Source organism: Lissotriton helveticus, chromosome 1_1 (genome assembly GCF_964261635.1).
Source record: "Lissotriton helveticus chromosome 1_1, aLisHel1.1, whole genome shotgun sequence".
Taxonomy (NCBI): domain Eukaryota; kingdom Metazoa; phylum Chordata; class Amphibia; order Caudata; family Salamandridae; genus Lissotriton; species Lissotriton helveticus.
In genome coordinates, this window is record NC_136057.1 from 1,266,702,412 (window position 1) to 1,266,720,393 (window position 17,982).

A 17,982-nucleotide genomic window follows, 5' to 3' on the forward strand; every position below is an offset into this window, starting at 1 on the left:
GCTGTCCGTGAGCCCCCCCGCCCACCTCCCGCGTCTCATGTCGTCTGTGCCGTTCCCTCCCCGTGTGTCCGTTCCGCCCCCCTCCCCGTGTGAAAGTGATTAGTTTCTGGAGCTCGGCTCGGGTCCATTCCCGCCCCCCTCCCGCTTCCCCCCTCCCGCTCGGAAGTGCATGTGCAGTTGCCGACTGTCAACCCGGACCTGCAGAGGAGACCCGGCTACTGCCACGCTGCCTATGCCCTGAAGCAGATCTCCAAGGTAAGAGGGTGCCGGGGGTACCCGCTGAGAGGTGGGGGGTGCCAGTGTGGCGAGAGTGACCCGCGTCTTCAAGGTGCTGGAAGTTGTCTTTCAAGGGATCCGGAGCTCTGCATCCTTGAAGGGAAGCGAGGGGGAGAGAGTGTCCCGTCTCCTTGCATTAAAAGAGGCGCTCCTTTAAATAAAAGAGTCGAGGACGTGAGGGGCGCAGGGTCAGCCGTGGGTGACAGCCCGGGGCTTGGTCCTGCGATAGAAGATGGTGTGAGTGAATGGGAGGTGCAGGGCTGGCCTCTGCGGGAGTAAAATGGATGTTAGGGATTTAAAGAGCCAATAAGGACGCCGGGAGCGGAGCCGGGTGTGGGGACCACTGGCGGTGTGGAGAAGGCTCGCCAGGCGGCGTCGCATCACAGTGGGCAGCAGGGGCAGGGGGCCTCTTGTGTGGCAGCAAAAAGGGGTGCCCGGCTTGAGCTTGCACTTTGTGGGAGGGGGCGCGGCATGGGTCCGGAGCCAAAACGGAAGTGGGTGCACAGAGACGGCCGGGGCAGACCCCCCTCTGTGCACACACGGAGTTGGCTGAGATGAGCGAGTTTGCCGAGGTTGATGTCACTGTTCGGGTGGGGAATGCAAATGTAAGAATACAACACACCTCATTTGACCTCACACCCGAGCCTCGGAGGATAGGTGGTAAAGTCAGCCCCGGGGGCCCGTCGCTGCCACCCCCACCGTCTGCTCCGAGTGTAGAGAGAAAGAAGGCCAGCCGTGCCACGGGAAGGAAACACAAACACGGCGCGGATGAAGGGAAGTCAAACCGAGGACAGGGCCCCTTGGGATAATCCCTCGCCCCCCGGCGGTGGGATCCAGCGGCATCTGTCTGCAGTGGAAGAGAGTGTTGTGTGTCTCACAGGAGACGTGCCAGGGATCCCAGCGGGAGTGTTGTGTGTCTCACAGGAGACGTGCCAGGGATCCCAGGGGCCTCTGTCTACAGAGGAAGAGAGTGTTGTGTGTCTCACAGGAGACGTGCCAGGGATCCCAGGGGCCTCTGTCTACAGAGGAAGAGAGTGTTGTGTGTCTCACAGAAGACGTGCCAGGGATCCCAGGGGCCTCTGTCTACAGAGGAAGAGAGTGTTGTGTGTCTCGCAGGAGACGTGCCAGGGATCCCAGCGACGTCTGTCTGCAGTGGACGTTGTGTGTCTCACAGGAGACGTGACTGCTAACTCCTCACCTCCGAGAACAGCCCCCAAAGCCTGCCTGCGGGTGGGTGACAGGAGGAGAGCCATGCTTGCAGCAGAAACCCTCCAGCGCCTCGGATCCCAGCTGGTGGTCGCAGGGGACACCGGCCCCCGTTCGTGGTGCTCTCCCTTGAGCACTGTCTGCAGCTGGGGGCTGCGGGGGTCTTCCTTCGCTCTCTCTTGCATGTTTTGTTTAGAGGGCGAGGTGGGCTTTATTTTCTCCGGGCTTGAAAGTGCTTGGTTCGTGTTTTTTCCTTCGTGACTCAGGCCAGTCAGTGAAATGTGGCTGGCTAAGGTGGAGGGTGAGGAGGAAAGTGGTAAGGAACAAGAGAGTGTACACTTGGGCAACATAGGCAGGCACCCAGGGCAATGGTAACTTAGTGTAGCATTCCTGCTTCGAGCCGCTGTAAATGACAGTTGTTAATCTACCTGAGTCCAGCTCAGTGTAGTCATGTTATGGACCAAAGAACGGAATAAAACAACTGATGTTGACAGTATTTTAGCATGCATAAATGTGACTGCTGTAGCTCGTTTCCAAGTGCACCCCGTTTTACCAGGACAACTGGTGTGCAGAGCCGTAAATCTGTTTGGTCCAAATCACACAACTTACTCAACTGGGGAAGCCGAGACTATGCTCTCCAGGGCCTCAAAAACTGCAAGTCCTCTTCGTAAATAATGTACATTTTACATGGTTGAGGGAGAGAAAGTGATACGCTTTGTTTTTCCTCATAAGAAGGAGCGCGTGGCTTCTGCGAGTTTATGTACATGGAAGATTCCAGAGGTGAGGGGGTGTAAACTAGAACATAAAGTTCTCCAGACAAAAGTTAGGGAGGTTTGAGGGTTTCAAATCCTGCCCAGTGATGAGCAGTGCTCAGGTGTGAAAAGAGTAATGGTGCACTTGTGTGAGGGCCATCCCTAGTGATTAGCACTGCTCTCAAGCGTGAGAAGCACGCCCAATGAGTGACTCATGTGAGTGTCACGCCTAGTAACTGATTGCTTCTAGGAGTTGATGACATGAGGGGTCTAGGTGGAGATGGGGTAGAGATGGACATCTTCTCAGCCTTTCTTCGTGTCATTGCCCGGTAGTCACTAGTGTCTGGTAGGCCTGCTCGGCTCTGGTCGATGGTGGTTTTCCCTTGAGCGTAGCACATGCCAGGGGTGTCCCGAAGGTGTCCCTTGGCTGTCAAGCAGATACCTGCTTCATGTATGTGACTGTGGCTCACAGGTTCTGTGAGAACAAGCCGAGCTGCAGAGGTGATGGTGCAGGTCTCTGGGTCGACGCGAGAGTTCTTGTGTGTGCTTAAAACCCCCTGATTTGAATCAGTAGCTGGTAGTTGCCAGTGGGAGCCCAATGGGTGAAAGAGGAAGGCGGATGTATGGGTGTTGTAACTTCAGTAGAAAAGGTAGTCCGGATTCCTCTAAAGCAAGTGGGGTGTACATGGCCATTAAGTTCTACTGACATACAGAATACACTTTAATTGGGCATGACGTGTAGTGGCACTTCTATCATTCATGCTGAACATATATTCTATACATACTCCCTATGGCTTTGGTTCAGCCTCCTTCTGCTTGTGGCTTCTTTGGTTCAAGAACCTTCAGACATTGGCTTGAAATATTGTCAGTCACATCTTGGATCAGCCACAGGAGTATTTTTGTTTCATCTTCTGTATGAGGGACTATTAGATTAAGCTATTGACATTGTAAATGACAATGCCATTTATTTATCTGTTTTCAAAACCAACACATAAATAAACAATTTGTCATTTACAATGCTAATAGCTCTAACTTTGGCAAAGGCAAAACCGTTGCATTGTAAATGCTTGTTTTATTTTTCAAATTAGGCTGCTTTCCCAGGAGCCTGCGTCTTTTTTCCCTGAAATGACGATCAACGTGCATGACATGCTGAGGTAATTTTAACGAAAGTGAAATTTAAATGAGCCGATTGGTTCATTTAACTTTCACAGCATTGGTGCTTGGGAGCATATCTCAGCACCCCAAGCACCACTTTTCATGGGGAGGTGCCGTTGTAAAGGGGAAAATCTCCCCTTTCCAATGGTATGCCCCCCTTTTGGATCCCTGCTTGGGGATTGCTAGAGGGGGGTGATCCCAGGGAGCAGGTTTGGGCTGGGGGGGGGGGGGCAATTGCAATGGGCTAGTGCTCCTCTCACTCCACCGGCCACATAAGTCTTTCTGACCCCTCACCATTTCGAATAGCGGGCATGAGGCCAACCCACACAACCATTTTTATAAGAGGCATGGGCAAATTCCTGGACCCTGCAGATTCCAGAACTTTCTCTCAAACAAATGTGTGGAAAATAAATGATGTTATGCAATTGTTGAGGTTTTCAGGGCATTGTGTGTAAGAAAACGTGGGGGATCCATGTGAGCCACACCACTCTTTTCAGAAATGCATGGGTTTGGTGGGTTTCCCAGGGTTCTGTCTGAGCTGGGGACGAAAATCTACAGCTCCTAAGCTGCAAAAAGGGTTGGTTTGAATGGAAAATTGTAATCTGCTCATGTTACCTTGAGGGCTATTTTCTATCAGGGGTTCTAGTCCCGCCCACATAAGCAAGGTACCATTTTTATAGTGAGAAATCTGGCATGTTGGATTGTAGGAAAGGTATGGCTTCCAAAAGATTTCAGAACTTTCCCTCACTGAAATGTGAGGACAGTGAGTGTTTGTAGCCAAATTTTGAGGTTTGCAAGGGCTTCCAAGTAAGAAAACATTGTGAGAACCACACAGGTCAGACCACTCTGGACACTTCTGGGGTGTCTAGCTTTTAAAAATGTTTCCCTGGGTGGCGGCTGAGCTAGGGCCCAAAATCTGCAGAGACTCACATTGTAGAAAGCAGGCATGGATTCTGTTAGATGAAATATGACATCTTCAGATCATGTTTTGGGGCATGTTTTGTCACAGGTACAGCCACACAAGTGGGATACCGCTTTTATTGGGGATGTGTCAGAACACAGAACAACTGTATTTCTCTGCTATTGTGGCTTCCAAATGTAAGTCGTAATACAAGAGAAAAGACATTTTGTACAATGGCCCCAAATCACATCCTAGCATGGGTACCCATAAATACAGAGATGTACAAATAACCACTGCTCCGCAACTTAGTTTCTGGTGTACATTTCAGAAATACATAGGTGACCTTCATTCCCATTTTTCACTCTTCGTTTTTTACCATAGGTATATATCTATACTCTATATGCAATGAAAATAATTTTTTTATTCAGTCCTACTTGTTTCAGAAAGTGAGGAAGATGGTGATTTTCACACACACCTTTCACTGAAACAGACACGTTCTTGCACATCACTTGTTTCCCCATTTTTCTCAAAAACCCCAAATGTAGACCTATTTTGGTTATGTTATGTTTAGACCTATTTTGTTTGTCCCTACCAGGGAAACCCACTAACCATGGGCACCCTTAGAATCCCCTTGAGGTTGGGAAAAAGCATGCAAATATAGCAAGGATACCTTAGGTGAAAGAAAATTAATGGCGGTCTAAGTGCAAAAGTTCCCCACATAGCCAAAAATGGCCTCAGCACCGGAGTAGAAAAGCCTCAGTAGTTAAGGGGTTAAATGGTACAAAGTATTTATACATGCCTCACTTAGGGCCTAGTTACAAGTTACTCCTTAATTTACAACCCATGCGTAAACCCCTGTTTATGCATCGGCTGGAATTTGGAGTTGATAGGTATTTAATGCATCCAATAATTATCACAGGTCAATCCTACCGAAATTTAACAGGGGTGGGAAATCACACAGTATTTACTGTATCATGCAGAGTTTGGTGTGTTAAACTCCAAAATCTGCACGTTATTCCTCAACATCTGGTAATAAGAGGTATTTATCATACTCCATAAACATATTCCATTGTATTGCGTCTTATCATGTGCAATAAATTCCACCAATACTCGTAATCAGGCCCCTTAGATTTAGGTTATTAACTTTAAAGATGTTGTAATTGTTTTATTTAGGGTAGAAATATTATATATGTTTTAATTTATTTTTCATGTAAATCTAGTACTTGTTCTAACAACCGAGAGTTATTGATCTGAAACCTTAATAAATTTTAAATAAAAAAGGATGCAGTCATGTTCGCTTATGGTGGAAGAAGAGACATTACAATGAACCTTTGCCGTGTGCTTTCCATGCCACCCTGTGGGAGGTGGCTGTCTGTGAGCATCTGTAGTCTGCGTACTGTCAGCGGTTTGAAAGTGACACCTGAATGTACTTTGAACTTCATCCCTAACAGCAATGGGGAGAGCAAGAGGGGCTAGTCAAGAGAAGATAGGAGTGAGGGTGCCATCTGAAAAGATCAATATCTTTTTAAATGTTCTCTACGCCTATATATATCACAATACGTGGATGTGGTTTTTCTTATCAGTCTTATACCAAGGGAAAAAGATCCCTCAACCTCTCCTGATCCCGGCTAGATTAATTATTTTCTATCAGGTCGTAATTTCCACATCATGCAATCTGAATATGCCTCAGTAATGGAATGTTTGCAAAAGACTCAACCTTTCCTTACTGGCCAATTATGTGAGTGCATTCTGTTCAACTAAGGGACACCTGCAGCACAAGCCTGAATCAAATAATCTTCAAAGGACCTATTTAATAAACTGTATTAGTTTTGCTCCTCAGGTAAGCCAAATTTCCTTCTAAAATCTTCTAACTCGATCAACTTGCTATCTCCCACACATGCCACACTGAGAAAATCCCAAATCACCTAAGGGTACATCCAGCTGAGCATCTTTCCAGACTTACATATGTATCATTCCACAATGAAGCATACATATGAAATTGAAGGTCAACACCTATCCTTACTGCCAATTCTGCCAATTTCTTGACTATCTGTTAGACCTGACATCCTTGGAGGAGTGCCCCCCTCCAAAAAAAAATTGCCTTCCCTCCTCCTGTTTCCTGAATTTGTTTTTGTTGGCCTTAGGACTCTGTGGACTCTACCACTGCTAACCAGAGATAAAGGGCTCACTCCTGTAAACATAGTAAAATTGGCTTACACCCAATTGGCAATTGAATATACTTGTGCGCCCCTAGTAAGGTGGCACTACATATACACAGGGCATATAAATTAAATGCTGCTAATGTGGCTGCATCACTCACCTTTTAAAATATGTCTCAGGCCTCCCATTGCGGTCTGTGTGAAGTGCCATTTTGACCTTGCAAAATATAACATTTCCAGACCTCCTTTTTAGACCTGCCTGAGCCCTGCTGGCCTCTTCAAAGAGTGAGTCTGATTCCTAAGAGGTGCCTCCCCAGGGCCTGGGGCTTTGGTTGGCATCAGAGCGCACTCCTCGGAACACAAAGGAGAAATCCTGAAGTTTTGGGCTCTTCAAGACCATGAATTGGCTGAATCGCACTGAGATCTTGCTTCCCACAATGCCCGACGATGCGAACCTCTGGTGGAGCCAGCTCTTCTTGCTATAGCGATTGCCAGCAATGCGAAATCTGCAGTTTATGCTAACGCATCGACAGCCCATGGTAACCACAGTGCGAAGATCCAACAATGACCATCCAAGCCCCAGACAGGATATTTGTGCTACAGCAACGTCCATCCACCTCTTTGAGCTGCAGCGGCGACCATCCATGACGCTTTCCCTGCTCCGTATGGTCTCCTCCACCACAAATTGAACTCTTTGCGCCAGACCTAGAGAAGGTACCTTTTTCTGCAGATCTAACCTCATCTCTGTATCCAGCCTGCGCTCCATCGTGGTCGGCTGCACTTGTGACTTTTCCTCAGTCTAGCACGACCAGATAACTGTGAGTGGCGCTTTGCGCTTTTGGGCTCTATACTTACCTGAATCTTTTAGAATTCATAACTTCAATTCTACTGATTGGATTTTTGTCATTTTGGTGTCATTTTATAGATTAAAGTTTGCTCTATTTTCCTAAATTGTTGTGGTATTTTCTTGTTTATTGTAATCACTTTATTACTGATTGTGTGCTGCATAACTACTTTACTTACTGTCTCTAAGTTAAGCCTGACTGCCTTTTAGCAAGATACCTGAGGACTAAGCACAGGTTAGTTCAATGACTTTTTGTGGCTCACCCTGACGATGACTGTGATTGTTGCTTGAGAAGGGTTTCATTCCCTCAACCAATAACTCAATTTCTCACCCCACCTCTCTATTAGCTTTTGAAAAACTAAACATAGAGCAAGTCCTCTCAGAGCATTTGAAGCAAATTGTGTAGCAGTAATGTAACCCTTTCCATGTGTACAGACTCTTCACTAAAATAAATGCATAACAATATTTCTGCATTCAGAGAAAACCAAATACCTCACCCCATATGGGAGAAATAGGAAGTAAGAAAAGTGTATGCTACAGAAAATCTCGACAAACGACATTTGAAGACCAAATTATAAAGTATAAAAAACAGGAGATGGATATTTTGAAAAATGTGTGTCCTTTTAGGGCCAACAAAATACATTTAGTCTGAAACAAACTTCATAAAGTTATCTAATATGATTAGTGCCTGTTAATTGTTTTTATCTGTGGTCACATTGTTGGAAAAGAATTCCCATCAACCAGTTGACAGGATAGTTTCAGGATTTTCTGGTAACTGAGAAGAGCTTTTACAGTAACAACAACTTTTAATGTCACACTAGTGTATTTTGCTGTTTGGAGTGAAGTACTTAGAAACCCTTGTGTTATTGAGGTCTATAAACAAATTAGCATTCAAAAACATATAAACATGTGCACTATTAGCTCTCAGCTTATTTTTATCTTACTCATGAACAAACATGGAACTCATCTGCATACATTTATGCAGGCAGAGTTTCAGAAACATACCTATTTTATTTCCGGTGGAAATGCAACCGTAAGGCATCAAACAGAGGTCTAACGATTCCGCTTCCCAAATAGATTCCATAATTCGAAGAATCTAAACAAATAAAAAAAATATTATTTGCAACACAGTCTCCCTTTGTAACAAACCAATATATTGATCTCGGTATACAGTCAAAATATCGAGTTAAAAATATAGAATTGCATTAATATCGAGTTAAAAATATAGAATGGACTAAATATCGAATGGACAGAATATAGACAACAAAAATATCGAATTTGAGGTAAGTTAATATCGATGTACATAAATATAGAAAGTCAAAATATCGAAGTATATAATATAGATAATAAATATATCGATTTTTTAATAATATCGATTTTTTTTAATTGTTTTTTATGTTAGTATATGTGTGAAAAGTGTATATTTATTTTATAATTTATTTTAAGTAATGAATTTTATGGTATTTAATTTTTGCGCAATTTAATTCTGTAGTGGGTTGTGGGTTTATAGGGGAATAGGGTGGGAAGTAATTTAATTATAATTGATTAAATGTTTAAATTTATTTATTGGTATTTATCTTGAATTAATTGTTAATTAATTTTTAATTGTTAAATAATTAAATTATAATTGGTAATTAATTGTTATTAATTGATTAATTGATAATTATGTTAATTTTATTAAAAATAAATCTGTAGCTGGTTGTGGGTTTATAGGGGAATAGGGTGGGAAGTAATTTAATTATAATTGATTAAATGTTTTAATTTATTTATTGGTATTTATCTTGAATTAATTGTTAATTAATTTTTAATTGGTAATTAATTAAATTATAATTGGAAATTAATTTTTATTAATTGATTAATTGATAATTATGTTATTTTATTAATTTATTTACTGTAGCGGGTTGTGGGTTTATAGGGGAATAGGGTGGGAAGTAATTTATTTGTAATTAATTAAATGTTTTAATTTATTTATTGGTATTTATTTTTAATTAATTGTTAATTATTTTTCAATTGCTAATTAATTAATTGTAAATTGGTAATTAATTTGTTATAAATGGTAATGATTTCTAATACATATATTTTTTTTGTATTTTTAATTGATTAATTATGATATTATATTAAATTGGTAATTATTTTTAAATATTTCGTAATTGGTATTAATATATATTTTTTTATTATTATATGAAGTATTTATTTTCCCTACTGTTGCACTCACTGGAGTGGGAATAGTCATTTTTACCCCTACGCTATCCAACGCTTTCTCTACTGTTGCAGTCTCTGGAGTGGGAATAGTAATTTTTATCCCTACGCTATCCATCGCTTTCCCTACTGTTGCATTTACTGGAGTGGGAATAGTAATTTTTACCTCTACCCTATCCAATGCTTTCCCTACTGTTGCACTCTCTGGAGTGACAATAGTAATTTTTAACCATACGCTATCCAACGCTTTCCCTACTGTTGCACTCTCTGGAGTGGGAATAGTGATTTTTACCCCTACGCTATCCAACGCTTTCCCTACTGTTGCACTCTCTGGAGTGGGAATAGTAATTTTTACCCTCCCGCTATCCAATGCTTTCCCTACTGTTGCACTAACTGGAGCGGGAATAGTCATTTTTACCCCTACGCTAATCAACGCTTTCTCTACTGCTGCATTCACTGGAGTGGTAATAGTAAATTTTACCCTTTCCGCTATCCTACGGTAAAAAAGAATTGTACATTTTTTAGGTTTTGCCTGGCGAAAAGATGCGCTCTGCGCATCTTTTTCGCGCAGGCGAAAACCTGATGAGAACTGTAGTGGGGTTTGGGTCGGCCCTCGTCATTTATTGGCTGGCTCCATAAATGGAGCCTAGCCATTGGACGAGGGGCCTGTCCGTCAATGCCGGACCAGATTCAGGGGCGTTCCCGCGATTCTTTGGCTTTTGCCGACGTCACGCGACGTCAGCCGAAAGCCGGGAACGCCCCCGAATCTGGTCCGGCATTGCTGTGCTCGGGGGTCTGCTTGCGGGTGTTGTGAGTCTGTGGGCCGCGAGCAGAGAATGCGGGCGGGCGTCCGCTGAGTGAGGCGCCTTTGAAACCGGAGGTATGTGCGTTGCTTGAAGGGGCCGCATGACACGAGGGGACTCGCAGGGGACGACCCGGCATGCTGATACCAGACTGTGTGAGAGGGGCGATTCTATACGTAACTAAGAGCCCACAGCCGCCATTTTGGAGACCCATTACACAACGGTTGCGGGCGGAGTTGTGAGAACAGTTAGCGCCGGAACTCCCTTAACTGGTCTTCACTGCTGCAGACATCTAGTTGTTGCGAGCTGCCACAGTTCACGAGTGGGGGCTATAGGAGTACATAGCACCAGTAATTGTACATTGCAACGGGCGAAGTGCTGATTGTACTGGAGGGGCGCTCTCACTACATAGCTGCCAAGGTTTCAAATCGCTATGTGTGACATGTTCATAATTTCAGTGTCATTAAGAGTGACATTTCAACGACTATGAGTGACATTTTGTCACAAGCAAAATTAAGCAATTATGACCGGGGAAAAACACATAAATATTAGACATTACACCCATTAGAGCAACAAGAAGAAACGCTAAAAAGATCTTAGAACTTCAGCAAAGCACCCGAAATCGAAGGGCAGGAGAGGCACACTCACACCCTATGGGTCACAGCCCAGTCGCAGCAGGCTGTAATTTATTTAAAAAAAGACACACGGAGTTGTATAATAAAAGAGTAAGTTGCACAGTCTACTAATCTTATAAGCAATTAACACATTGTTTGTGGCCAAATAATGTTTACTTAGTTTAATAAGAAATAAATACACTTTACTTGCGCTCGCTCTCAGAGGCACTTGTGATGCAGCCTGTGGACTCCTCACAGCAGCCGCTGAGGCAGCGCAGCGGTCCTGTGGGCTGGAGTCAGGTTACATTCAGGCTTCCTCCCACTCTAATGTGCACTTACACTGATGCGACCTATATTTGCTGCCCTAACTTCACTTACTGGCTGTTACAATGGCCTGGCTCCATACCGAGTCACTCTCAGCCGGCGCTGGTGGGCCTGGGATCGAGTGCGGGCGGGATCTCATATTTATGCATACAATTGATCGTCGATTTATTACCAGCCCAGGAGGTGGTGAGCAGCTGCTGGCAGGCTGTGCCTTGTCCTGGCGCCCAGCACTGTGCGTCACCTGCACTAGACTGCGGTTATTGCAACAAGTTCGGAGGAGCAGTATCGGCTCCGCACTCAGTGATTTCTTGGGTGAGCCGAAATTTAAAGCACAGCTGAAGCTTTTTTCGCCCACTGAATGCACGGCAGATGGTAGCTGAGCAGGAGGACAACCTGTGACACTGTCCATGTAATTCACAGGTGGCGCCGGTCGTTGGGTGGGGGCGTGGAGTAGGAGTAACCTGGTCGACTCGCGGGATCTTCATTTTTAAATAATTTCCCGGCCGTGGCACACACGGTGCAAGCAGTCTGTGACTTTATGCTGTTGAACTGCGGCCGCGCATCGCCAGGCGGCAGTGTCAGGAAGTCCCGCCTTTGTTATAGGTCACGTGAGCCATCAAGTCCTCACGGATTTATAACAAACACGCACAATGCAGGGTCAGGTCAATATTCTTAAATTGTATCATAGTGCCATGGACTTTGTGCCAGCCCCCAAGCATGCCGGGCGCAGAGCCACATTATTCGTGAGGACACGAGCAGTGTGGGAACGTCGGGCACAATTTGTGAGGCTGGTGTCTGTTTCGCTAATGGGTGTCATCTGAACTGCTTGGCGTTATCACAGTGGGACTGTGCCCCCCCACCCCTAACACGCCTACATTTGAAATCCTTAGTATGTCATCCATGGGCCCCATAACTTGTCAAATTCCCTCGGGCTTCCCCACGGCCTGTATGTCACTTTCTTGGCTGCTATATAGAGGTCCATCCTCCTTCTCAATTCATGCAATGTGGGGGGAGTTGGTGCCCCCAGGTGTTTTGCCAAATCCTGTCTCCCCGCCAATATTTCATATTTGCAAAAAGTGGTTTGGCCCTGAGGAGATCTATCTCTGTAGGTATTCCTAGCAGTAGGTATTTGGGGTCCATTGGTATCGGTGTGCCTAGTATGTTGCTGAGTTCCCTGATGATGGTGACCCAGTAAGCGGCTATTACCTGACAGTGCCATAGTGTGTGGAAGTTCGTTCCCCTTTCAGTGTGCCATCGAAGGTATTGAGGTGTTGCCGCCTTACCAAAACCATGTAACCGGGCCCTATCGTAATACGCCCTATGCAGCATTTTGAATTGTATCGAGTGGAGGCATGATTTTATCACCACTTGCCTGGGGTGCAGTAGGGCCGCATCCCAATCCAAATCATCAGAGGTCTCTAGTTCTCCCTCCCATTTAGCCCTGTGGCTTACTAATGTGTCTGGTTGGTTGTTGATCAAAGTCTTACCAGGTGATCGCCTTTTCTCCAGTTTCCCCCCATAAGAAGCCTTCCCGGTCCATATTCAGGTATTGCTTTTGTCTCAATCTGCTCTGCCTTCCAATCGTGAGTGATTTGCAGGTAGTTATAGTACTGTATAAAGGTTAGTTCAAACTCTTTCTGAGGAAAGTTGAACAAAACAAGCCCCCCCCCTCCAGTATATCTCCTACCTTTGATATCCCCAGCATGTCCCAGTACTTGAAACCTTGCGGCTTTTCAAATTCTTTTAATCGCGTTCCAGCCCATGGTTGAGTCTCCTGCGTCACGCGATTATCCCAATGTATTCCCGTTTCCGCTTTTTTTTTCCATTCAGCAATCGTCACTTGCGTTGCTGGGAGTAACTTCTTTGTGCCTTTTTCCCCCGTACAGATTATGGGCCAAACTGAGTTTTCTCCAGTGCGTATGTGGGGTGCAGGAACCTTAGAATTGATTGATCTACCTCTTATTGTTCATGAGCTATTGTTGTTTCAGTCGCAGATAGGATTTCCTGGTGCTGTTCACTAGTGTGACGTCTACTTGACTTTGCAGTACTGGTGTTGGTGCCTCTGACATGTGGGTGATCTCACCCACAGGCATACTCTGCAATCACAGGTGATTTCTAACTCCCTGGTGCCAACCTCTCCAGCTGGAGGAACAGTGGCTATCCGGTGTTGGACACTCCTAATAAGCTGATACTACTTACCACTTTTGCCACTGGGTGGTGAAGCCTTGGGCATCACTTTTGGTATCGTGGCAGGTGTGTTTGGATGAATTCTAAGACCTGAAGCTGAAATGCGACTTGTGCATACTGAACCTAATAATACCATTATTGTCGATTGTTGGTCTTCATCTTAAAATCTCTTGGAAGTATTATGCACTCAATCTATCCAAGAAACCCAAGCACAGCCAAGCCGCCCCCCATGGGATAACATTGGCCACAGAGCGCAATGTTAACTAACGGCTCCTAATACTGAGGAGCTTTAAAACTGCTTGGAGTTGATTCTCTGACCCAGAAAATTCTTCAAACTTCATGTTTCCAGTACCCATCTCTGTTTTACTTTTTGAGCAATTCACCTATATATAAACTAAGTAATTTTCTTTGGAAAGACGAACATTGTCTATATGATAACGCTATGATGTGTTATTGGCTGTGTACGTTGTAAGCTAGGACATTTTAAAGGATTCAAGCACAAGATTATCTTGGTAACTGATGCAAAGCTCATAGTTCACAAAGTACAGAGTATTCATTTTATGGTGAGGGAGGACGTTTCCAAGGAACTTGAGTAGTTGATAAATTGTGGGGTCATAGAACTGATTGATGTGTCAGATTGCATATCTCCTTTGGCCGTAGCCAGACAGGTGTGTGGCTCTGGGTGGGTGTGTGTGCCTCTGGGTGAGTGTGTGTGGCTCTGGGTGGGTGTGTGTGGCTCTGGGTGGGTGTGTGTGGCTCTGGGTGTGTGGGTGTGGCTCTGGGTGTGTGTGTGTGTGTGTGTGTGTGTGTGTGGCTCTGGGTGGGTGTGTGTGGCTCTGGGTGGGTGTGTGTGGATGGCTCTGGGTGTGTGTATGTGTGGCTCTGGGTGGGTGTGTATGGCTCTGGGTGTGTGTGTGTGTGGCTCTGGGTGTGTGTGGGTGTGGCTCTGGGTGTGTGTGTGTGTGTGTGTGGCTCTGGGTGGGTGGGTGTGGCTCTGGGTGGGTGTGTGTGGCTGGCTATGGGTGTGTGTATGTGTGGCTCTGGGTGTGTGTGTGTGGCTCTGGGTGTGTGTGTGTGGTAGTAATTGCTGTCTGCTGAGCTCGTCCATAGGGTACAATAGGTCTCACATTTGCGAGAGATTAAGCTATTGGCATTGTAAATGACAATGCCATTTATTTATGTTTAAAAAAACATAAATAAAAATAATGTCAAGAGCAATGCCAATAGCTCTAACTTTAACAAAGGCAAAACCATTGCATTGTAAATGCTTGTTATTAATATTACGTTCATATATATATATATATATGTATTAACAAATCAATTTGTATGTTTGTTTTTTTAACTTACATTAATTATTTATTAATTTTAAGGTTATTTAAGTATTTTAAGTATGTTTAAGTTAATTATATTTATTATTTCATTAATGTTTAATTACTTTAAAGCATTTTTAAAAATTCGATATTTTGACTAACTATATTTTTTACAACTATATTTTTTATTCGATATTTTTGTACTTACCTGTTTGGAGATAGAAGTTCGATATTTTTACATTCTATATTTTTTACTCAATATTCTTGTAGTTCTATATTTGGTTTTTTTTTTATTTTAAATATTTTTTATTTGCATCAAACAAACACAAAGAAAAACAGTCATAATAAACAAGGTCCATCTACGCAGATTTCAATAAAGTCACAGAAGAACATTAAACATTTCATTAATCATAAGCAATAAAGAGATCTTACAGAATACAGAATAAAAAATAAATAATAGAAAAATCGATAAGTAAAGTATGCTTTATTTAGGACATAAATAATCCCCAGATTCTGTCAATTTTGCGTTTAGCGCGAATGCCCTTTGAGATAGCTAGGGTATTCTCCATTGTATATATTTCCTGAACTAAGCACCACCATTCCATAACAGTTGGTGGGTTTTTCTGAGTCCAAGCTCTAGCAATAATAAGTCTTGCACAAGTAACTAATATATTCAACAAATCACTAAATGTATTAGAGCCCCCATATATACCAATCAACACATCAGTTGGTGAGAAAGAAATAGGTTCAGTAAGTCTATCAGAAACCACCTTAACTATTCCATCCCAATATTCACTGAGATGAGGGCACGAACAAAACATGTGAACAATATCAGCACCAATTAGGTCGCATTTCGGACATTTCGTACGTTCACTATAGTTATTATTACTTGCCCATTTGAGAATTCTCTCGGGGGTATGATATAGTTGACATATAGTTTTAAACATTTGTAATTTAAGACTAGAAGAATGAACTGATGTATTTAAGCTCTTAAGGGGAAGAGTAATTAGATCTAGTGGTACATTTAAAGCTAATATTCTATTCCATTTCTCAGTTAATTTGATGATATCGCTAGTATTAATGTCGGAAAATATCTTATATCCTATGCTAATCGTGGCCTTGTCAGATTCACTATAAATACAGTCCCAAAGATCAGAATCTATTACCATAGTAAGTTCTAATTTCTTCACCAAATAATCTCTAATCTGGTAGTATTTAAACCTATTAAATTAAATTAAACCTAGCCAATTCTGATAAATTATAACATTGCTTTATTTTTTCAAACGACATAAATCCTTGATGGTCGTACAAATCTCCCAAGGGCTTAATACCAGATTCTAAGAATAATCGGCATGTTAAATCCTGAAAAATTAGAGGAAAGCCTGGATTGCCCCATAAAGGTGTTTTATAATGTAAACAGGAAATATTACATTTATTCATGATGGAACGCCAGATATTAACGGTATCTCGTACCATCTTAAATTTAACCCTTTTGAAGTAATTAGGGTCATTTAATCTGTAAATAAACATATTAGCATCTTGTCCGAGTAAAAATTTATGAAAATACAAACATTTGTCAAAAGCTGTTAAACTACGAAAACGAACCAAAAAAGCAGACCAATAATATAGCTTGAAATCCGGAAGAGCCAGACCTCCTTGACTAAACGGAAGTTTGAGTGAGGAGACGGCTCGACGGGCTTTATTATACCCCCATATAAAACTACTAATAATTCCTTCTAATCTAAGAAAATAAGAATTGTTTACGCGTAGAGGAATTGCACGAAATAAGTATAGGTATTTTGGCAAAATTTTCATTTTAATTAAATTTATGCGGCCAATGATACTAAGTGGTAATTTATGCCATTTCTTAAATTGCATAGCAGTCTCTTTTAATAATATTTCATAATTTATTGCTACAATTGAGTCAATATCCGAAGAGATTTTAACACCCAGATACATTGCAACACCACAAATTCCTGGAGTGCGAACAGCCAGCTGGTAATTCGTAACAATTTGAGTTTTAGCGGTGTTAAGTCTATAACCAGAGACTGAGCCGTATATACCTGCTTCAATTATGATACCTTTCAAGGCTTGAGGCACATCCGAGGAGAACACTGCTACATCATCCGCATATACAGTGATGTCAAGCTTGTTTAAGCCATTGAAGAATGGGTTGATTAGGGCCTGGCGCTGTAGTGCAATTAAAAAAGGTTCCATACCTAAAGCAAAAAGGAGGGGTGATAATTGGCACCCCTGTCTTGTCCCCCTCTTAATTGGGAACATAAGAGAACATTTTCCCATATAACATACTTTGCCCGCAGGATTGTCATAGAGTGATTGAATCCATCTCAGAAATTGGCCGCTAATACCAAATGCCTGTAAAGCTGCCCATAAAAAACCCCACCCCACTCGGTCAAATGCTTTCTCTGCATCTAGTAAAATCATACCGAGTGGGGTGGAATGAGTCCGTGCAGCATCAAAAGCAGAAATGGCCATATTAATATGCGCTGTAGTATCGCGTTTAGGAATAAATCCATGTTGCTGAAAAGATACAAGCTGAGACATTACTGACGCGAGCCTAGTAGCCAATATTTTGGCGAAGATTTTAGCATCGCTGTTGATAAGCGAGATTGGTCTGTATGAGCCTCTCTCTTGAGGTATTTTACCCTTTTTTAAAAAGAAAATAATTTGAGTTAGATTCCAAGATCTAGGTGCCTGTTGCCCATTACCTATAGCACGGATCACATCCATTAGTAAAGGTGTCAGGTCCTCGGCACAGTGTTTATATAATTCCAAAGGAATAGAGTCCTCCCCTACTGCTTTCCCTATTGCTAGGGAGTTAATAGCGTCCCTAATTTCTGTTGCTGTGATGTCTTCCCCTAGTTGTACAGATTGTTCCGGCTCTAAAGTTTTAACCATATTAAGTTCTATATAATTTTTAATACAATCCTCCGAGGTTATAGTCTCTGGTGTATATAGAGCTTGATAAAAGGAAGCAAATTGTAGCAATATTGATTTAGAGTCACAAAATAATTGATTATTATCTCCTTTAATTTCTTTAACTATGTTCTGTGATCGATCTTCGGCAACTTTATAGGCCAAAAGTTTACCAATTTTATCACCGTTTTCATATTGATCAAGTTGATATTTTTTTAATTTGTTAATGCTCTTAGCCCTAAAAAAATCCTTTAATGCAACTTTAAGTTCAATTAATTTAAAATTAAGTATATCCAAGTTAGATGCCCCATCCGA

General features: G+C 42.8%; 1 protein-coding gene across 1 annotated transcript in view; it reads right to left on the reverse strand.

The window, feature by feature from the left end:
* PIK3CG (phosphatidylinositol-4,5-bisphosphate 3-kinase catalytic subunit gamma) overlaps positions 1 to 17,982 on the reverse strand; it is a 142,954-nt gene that overhangs the window by 44,272 nt on the left and 80,700 nt on the right. Inside the window, exon 7 of the mRNA XM_078680336.1 lies at positions 8,299 to 8,389. Coding sequence (XP_078536462.1) covers positions 8,299 to 8,389 — 91 coding nt within the window. The remainder of the gene's footprint in view (positions 1 to 8,298; positions 8,390 to 17,982) is intronic.